General features: G+C 33.6%; 1 protein-coding gene across 1 annotated transcript in view; it reads right to left on the reverse strand.

Moving 5' to 3' along the window:
* The window catches only part of LOC107850405 (protein HEAT INTOLERANT 4), a 15,145-nt gene extending 12,116 nt beyond the window's left edge, over positions 1-3,029 (reverse strand). Inside the window, exon 1 of the mRNA XM_016694903.2 lies at positions 2,502-3,029. Coding sequence (XP_016550389.2) covers positions 2,502-3,014 — 513 coding nt within the window. The 5' untranslated portion in view covers positions 3,015-3,029. The remainder of the gene's footprint in view (positions 1-2,501) is intronic.
* Between the last annotated feature and the right edge of the window lie 4,814 nt (positions 3,030-7,843).

The following is a 7,843-nucleotide window of genomic DNA, read 5'->3' on the forward strand; positions in this document are numbered from 1 at the left end:
GGGGGGAGGGCTGTTGTACCCCTCTGGGGGGGGGTTACGGACAGGACAGGTAAGGGTGGAGGGGTGGGGGGTATGCACAGCGGAGACCCTGAACCCGTAGGGTCGGCGCCGGAGGGTGGCGGGGAGCGGCGGTCGGCGCCGGAGGGTGGCGGGGAGCGGCAAAGGGGGTCGGCGCCGGGGATCGGAGGTCGGGGCCGACGGTCGGGTCGGGTCGGCGCCGAAGGTCAGCGACGGCGCCGGGGACCGGTGCGAGAGAGAGGGAGAGAGGGCAGGGAGAGAGAGAGAGAGAGAGCCGTTAGAGAGAGAGAGAGCCGTTAGGGCGGCGCCGGAGGTCGGCGTCGGGGGCCGAAGGTCGGGTCGGGTCGGCGCCGACGGTCGGCGACGGCGACGGGGGCCGGCGACCGGTGCGAGCGAGAGAGAGGGTAGGGAGGAAGAGAGAGAGCCGTTAGAAGAGAACTTCAAAAAAAAAAAAAGGAATTTTCATATAGAGCAAATTAAATACTTGAGAAAAAAAAACCCATTTCATTAACAATCAATAAACCACATCCTAGTCCATTCCAAAAAAGAATGCATCGTTTCCTTTTTAGCAGCTCTTTAATTCCAACATTTTACGTGGCATATTAAAGGGCATTTTGGTACGTCACAAGATTCAAAAGTTTATTTACTTTCTTAAATGCCGTGTCATGGAGAATCATACCTATGCTACATTATCTAAGGGAACAAGAAGATTTCACAAAATACCCCAAAATTACTTGAGGCAAAACCCAAAGCTAGCAATAACAATATAAGAATACCAAAAAATAAACAGAGTAAATAGCATTTCAAAGTTCAAAGAACCGAATTTAACCAGCATTTTAAGGAAAACAACCAATACAACAACAACAACATACCCAGTGTATTCCCACATAGCAGGGTCTTGGGAGGGTAAAATCTACATAGCCCATACCACTACCTCCGAAGAGTTGTTTTTCCGACAAGAAAATAACCAATAACAAAGCAAATTAATAACTTGAGAAAAAACCCATATCATTAACAATCAATAAACAATATCCTAATCTCAAACTAGATAGGTTCAACTATATGAATCCCCACAATACATTCTATTTTATCAAGATCCAATTTAGTAGTTACCAAACATTATCAAAAATGGAACAACCCAATCAATCCACAAAGTTATGCTCCCTCTTTTTCAGTTTATTTGTCCTACTTTCCTTCCTAGTCCGTTCCAAAAAAGAATGCATCTTTTTCCTTTTTAGCAGCTCTTTAATTCCAATATTCTACGTGGCATGTTAAAAGGGCATTTTGGTACGTCACAAGATTCAAAAATTTATTTACTTTCTTAAGTGCCGTGTCATGGAGAATCATACCTATGCTACATTATCAAAAAGAACAAGAATATTTCACAAAATACCCCAAAATTACTTGAGGCAAAACCCAAAACTAGCAATAAAAATATCAGAATACCAAAAAATAAACAGAGTAATTAGCATTTCAAAGTTCAAAGAACCAAGTTTAACCAGCATTATAAGGAAAACAACCAATACAACAACCACAACATACCCAGTGTATTCCCACATAGTGGGGTCTGGGGAGGGTAAAAGCCCCTACCTATACCTCCGAAGAAGTAGAGAGAGATGTTTTTCCGACAAGAAAATAACCAATAACAAAGCAAATTAAAAACTTGAGAAAAAACCCATGTCATTAACAAATCAATAAACCATATCCTAATCTCAAACTAGATAGGTTCAACTATATGAATCCCCACAATACATTCTGCTTTATCAAGATCCAATTTAGTACTTACCAAACATTATCAAAAATGGAACAACCAAATCAATCCACAAAGGTATGCTCCCTCTTTTTCAGTTTATTTGTACGTCACGAGATTCAAAAGTTTAGTTACTTTCTTAGACGCCATGTCATGGAGAAACATACCTATGCTACATTATCAAAGGGAACAAGAAGATTTCACAAAATATCCCAAAATTACTTGAGGCAAAACCCAAAGCCAGCAATAACAATATCAGAATACCAAAAAATAAACAGAATAATTAGCATTTCAAAGTTCAAAGAATTGAATTTAACCAGCATTATAATGAAAATAACCAATACAATAACAACAACATATCCAGTATATTCCCACATAGTGGGGTCTAGGGAGGATAAAAGGTATGCAGTCCATAACAATACCTCCGAAGAAGTAGAGAGAGTTGTTTCCGATACACCCAGTCAGGAGAAAATAACCCATAAGGCAAAAAATTATTTTGAAACGGAGAGAGTACTTGAGCAAAAAAGAAAAAACGACATCAATAACAATCACTGAAGTAGCAGTCAATCAACCAGCCACACCGTAATGCCAAACTAGATGATGTTCAGTTATATGACTCCCCACTATATATATCCTGCTTTATCCATCTACTTAGCAACTTAATACTTGCTGGATTATCAAATGGAACATAAAATAATGGAGAAAGTTAAAACAAAAAGGAAAGGAGTATTACCAAATTACGCTTATCGGATAAGTACTCCGCCTCAGTTTCAGGCTTAGCAATCTTAGTTCGTTTAGCTTGGCGCTTAACAACTTTCTCATTTTTCCTGGGCTCCTCTCCCTCTTTGTGGTTTTCTTGAACAGATTCGCTTTTCTCCACAGCAGCAGCTGATTTGGTGTTGGTCCCTTCTTCTTGGGTGGTTGCGGCGTTTTGTTCTTCGGTGGTGGTAGTGTCCTTGGCCTCCTCTTTGGCCTTGGCTTTTCCTGCTGCTTCCTTTCTCTTAGCACCTGTCCTCATTGTTAGATGCGAAAATGAGGCAAAGGGGGGAATAGAAGAAACTAGTATAGACAGAGAAGCGCTGAGGTAATAAGTAGACAATTTTGAAGGGGGGTGGAGCGGGGTGGGGGGGAGGGTTATAGCGCGTAAATCGGACGCGAGCGAGCTGATTAAAACACTAGGAGGGAGATTTGGAAAATTTGGCTTTGCTTTTTTCGCATTTTCGTTTCCCCCTTTTCGAACTTCCATACTAAAGGAAATTACTTCCTTGATTAGCTTGTATTAATTTTTTAATTGAGTTTTTATTTTTACTTATTATTTTTATATATTAAAAAAATATTTTTATTTTTAAAATTTACTATTTTTTCTCCAAATTAATTTTAAGATATAATATAAACACATTTAATAGGAATACTATGGTCAAATAATCATGTTATTAATTTTTTTTTAATAGATGTACCAAATTAAAGTGTGACAAGTAAAAACGAACGGAGGAAGTACTTTTCATACTTAACCCTTAAATTTACTTATTCAATTTAGCAAATTAAAAAATATATATTTTTTTAATATTATTTCTATTATCAAATAATATAAAGTATATGATATTCAAATTTATATTTTCAAAACATAACTAAGTGTACAGACCAAACTGTCAAGTCAAACCAAACCAAACCGAGAAAAAAAAAAGACTTATGGTTTGGTTTGGTTGGTTTGGCGTTTGAAAAAAAAAAATGATCATTCTTGGTTTAGTTTGGTGTTAACTAAAAAAAATCAAACCGAACCCAAATCAAACCGACCTCATGTATATATACATATATATATATATATATATATATATTCATATTTGGGCCTTTAAGTTATAATATTTATCCATTAATTGCTAATAAAATGATTCAAAATCCAATATAAACTTAAAACCTAAATTTTTCACTCTTCATCTTATTTTTTAGTTTCAAGATAGTTTTTCGCTCCTCAATTTTTCATAATTGTGCTTTTTAATTGGCACATGAGTGAAAACATATTTGATCTAAACTTCAATCACAATATAATTGGAAAAAATAAAGATTATAAAAAAATAGAGAAAAACTGAAAAAATCGAAAGAATCGACTAAAACCTAAACCGAAAAAACCGATTTTATGTTGGTTTGATTTGGTTTATAGTTTTAATAAACCGACATAATTGGTTTGATTTTTTTTCAATAGAAAATCAAACCAACCCGACCTATGTACACCCCTACTAATAAGGTTGGTTTAGTGAAACAAGTTCCTAAAAAAAGATTTTCTTAAAAAGAGTGTCAAATCAATAAAGATCAAGTAAAACCGAACGAGGGGAGTAATTCGCTTAGGCTTTACTATCATTATTATTTCAATTATTTCCTCCGTCCATTTTTACTTGTCCACTTTTCTATTGGTACGAGAATTAAGAAGCAGTAATGGTAGGAATAATTTTACCATATTACTCTTTGAATATGATAAATTTAATGTTTTAAAAAATACATTAGATAATGGATCATATCTAATGTTATGAGTAAAATGGGTAGAAATAGGTAAATTATCTATTGATTTAATAAATTGGAGAATCTTGTTGGACATTCCAAAATAGAAAGTGTACAAGTAAAGATAGACGAAGGAAGTACTTCCTCCCTTCCAAATGCTTGTCATCCTTATTAAAAGTAGATATTTCATAATATTTTCTTCGTCCATCTTTCTTATCCATGTTACTAAAAATAAATGCCCAATAATATTTGTCCTTAAAAAAACAATGGATAATTTGTCCATTTGTGCTCATTTTTATGCTTGCTATTAAATAATATTCATTATCTGATGCATTTCTCCAAACATCAAATTTATTATATTCAAATGGTGATACAGTAAAAATACCCATATTATTTATTACTTCTTAAGGTGTGTGTCAAATCAAAAGTCCACAAGTAAAGATGAACGGAGGGAATACTTGTCATTTTAGAAAATCAAGATATAATTAAATGTTTGTTTTTACATTTACCCTTAGTCATATATATGAACTGATATTAATATAGTGCAAAAAAATACTAAATAAAGAGGTACAATAAATAAGGATAATTTAGTCAAATTAATCTCTAGTTAATATTTTTTTAGAGACATGTAAATTAAAAATGTAATAAGTACTCACTTCGTCCAATAATATTTATCCACTATACTAAAAATAAATATTCAACAATACTTATCTAGTTTGAAAAATTAATGGGTAATTATTATTTGTGCCCATATTACCCTTAATATTACATATTATTCATTATCCAATTTATTTTTTAAAACATTAAATTTATTATATTCAAAATGTGATATAGTAGAATTACTCCTATTATTTATGAGTATTTAAGATGTGTGTCAAGTTAGTAGTAAATAAATATTGTTGGATGGAGAAAGTATTTAGAAATAGAGAGAGTATTATAATTTATAGTTATGCTCTCTTACAATTTTTTTACATAAGAAAAGGGTAATAACACCAATTTTGACCAACTATAAATCATATTTGAATATTAATAAAATGAATTAGAAAACATTAAATCATAATGTTTAGCTTAAGATATGTTACATAGGTCAATCAATTAAGGGATATTTGAATTAATTTTTTTAAGTGACTTATAAGCTAAAAGATAAAAGATTAATTTTTTACTTTTGACCTTTTTTTTTTAAAAAAACTTTTAAAGCCTAAAGTGAAGTGCTTAAAGGTGATGGTGTCTTTCAAACACCTACAGAAATTAAAAAGTATTTTAAAGCTAAAAGTACAAATAAGTCAATCTAAACATCCTCTAAATTTATACTATTTTGGCTATAAACAATATGATTGAACCAAATCTAATTAATTCTTCGATAATATGAATATAGTAAGGGTTGTCAGATATTATTTCAAGTCATATTGATTTGAAATTAAAATTTTACTTGGACAGATACTTTGAATTTTTGAAATTGTATTTTTCTCATAAAAATAAAACCCTTACAATTTTTGAAATCTATTAAAATTTCTCCAACTCTTACATAATTTTATTAGCAAATCATAATTATAAACAAGATATCAGAATATTCTAAGGCGGTACATTAATTTCACCATATGATTCCTTCAGTTATTTATCCATCAAATTATTGGAGAAATATAGGGTTTTCCCCTAGAGTTTTACAGAATGTAAACTAATGGCTTGGAATTTAATTTATGAATGAAATTTGAGATTTAAGACCTACAAGCTATCTGTATATAATTTTGCAAAATTCTAGTTTTGACCTCAAGAGCTTGGGGTTGATTTTATTAGGATATAAACATGTTCGATGTAATATTTGTATATTCAAAATTTAAATATTTGATATATGATGGAGTAGATTAGGATAGTTAGGATTCTCTTCCTTATCACTTTAAGAATTTGCATACAACTAGATTTCCGCACATAAGTTGTTTAAGAATAGCCTAATCTCTTCAGTCTGAAATCAACGAAGTTTACTCAATGTACAAACTTTTCATGCTATCGGAGAACAAAAGTGACTCATGTCCCCCTTCAATTTTTTCAATGGCCTTGCATTGCTTTAAGTTTCACAAATCCAAGTTCAATTTTGACCAGTGTTTCTCACTCAAACCTACTAAAACTTTATTGGAATAATTATATTATTTGAAAATCAAAACTACTACCTGCGTTGAGGGAACACGATCTGGAAGGTCATGTAGACGGAATACACAAATATCCTCTAAAAATAGCCAATTCAACTAATTAAGGATCTTCTAAAGCTATCAATAATCCAACGTACTCAATTTGGAAGAAGCAAGATCAACTTCTTCTCTCTTGGATTCTATCGACATTCACTGAGGGAATATTAGCTTAAGTTGTAGGTTGTATCACTGCTCAAGATGTGTGAAATTCTTGAAAATATGTTTGTCTCTTAGTGACGTCCAAGATACACCTCCTCTCAGGAGATGATACGGTCTCTGCCAAATATAATAACCTAACAAAGGTTGGGGTCAAATCCCAAAGGAATACATGAAATCATAGCTCTCAGCTGTTCTAATCAACGGACAGAACTGGAAAAGTAAATGGGGTGATTTAATTATCAATGTTGAACAAGTAGCAAATATCAACTTTTGGTTGTAATCAGTCGCAAGTGAACACTAGGATTGTGTTCCGCCTGGCCACTTAACTCCGTAGGCTTTTCGTGCTATGTTGAACCAGCCTAATACCTTGCAGGCAGAATCGATAAGTTATGTACCATCCACAGTCTTTTGGACGAGAATATTTCACATTTTACCTTTTGAGTCTCAGGATGTCGCCTTACTAACCCTTATTTTGATCCCAGTTAGCTATTACCTTTTTAGTTTCTAGTTATTAGATGAAATCTAACTATCTTACTTAGATAGTACCTAGTAGCATGGATAGATAGTTAAATTTCAAATTACTATTGTTATTATCTTTTCCTAGTCACTACTCCTCTTTTGGAGTAAGTAGCAATAATCTAGCTGGGATCCTAACGTTTGCAACTGCTGGAATAACTATGAAAGTGAAGGTAATACAATGCATGCATGGGTATCGATTCAGAACAACAATACTATTTTCCCTACTTCATCAATCCGTCAGGGTTTCCACAACCCTAGCTATGGGTTTTTAGCCGCTCATGCTTGTGAAGTAATCAACAATATTCATGAATGAAAGCATAAGATAAAATCACAATAATAAGAAGTAAAAACCCAAAACCGTAATTGAATTAATCAACCAAAGTCAATACAAGGGAATTCCAAGAATAAAATTGAATCTTGTAATCAAATATGTTGGTGATTATCAAGAGTGTGTTACTTCTACTAAAAACACATAAAAGGTATTTATAGTACATTTGGAAACCCTAAAATCAAAGCCTAAATGAAATAGGAGAAAAAAGGCTCGGTGGACACTTATGGTCCCTATTTGCGCCCTGACCCTGGGCGTAAGTAGTATAACTAGTGGCTTTTAAGGTGGGAACAAGTGCAGGACCAAAAAATCTTGTAGGTCAGCTTTCGGGATTTTGGACTTCTGACACTTTATTTGCCTACATGCGGTCCACATGTGCTTCATGCAGTCCTC

Source organism: Capsicum annuum, chromosome 12 (assembly GCF_002878395.1).
Source record: "Capsicum annuum cultivar UCD-10X-F1 chromosome 12, UCD10Xv1.1, whole genome shotgun sequence".
Lineage (NCBI taxonomy): Eukaryota > Viridiplantae > Streptophyta > Magnoliopsida > Solanales > Solanaceae > Capsicum > Capsicum annuum.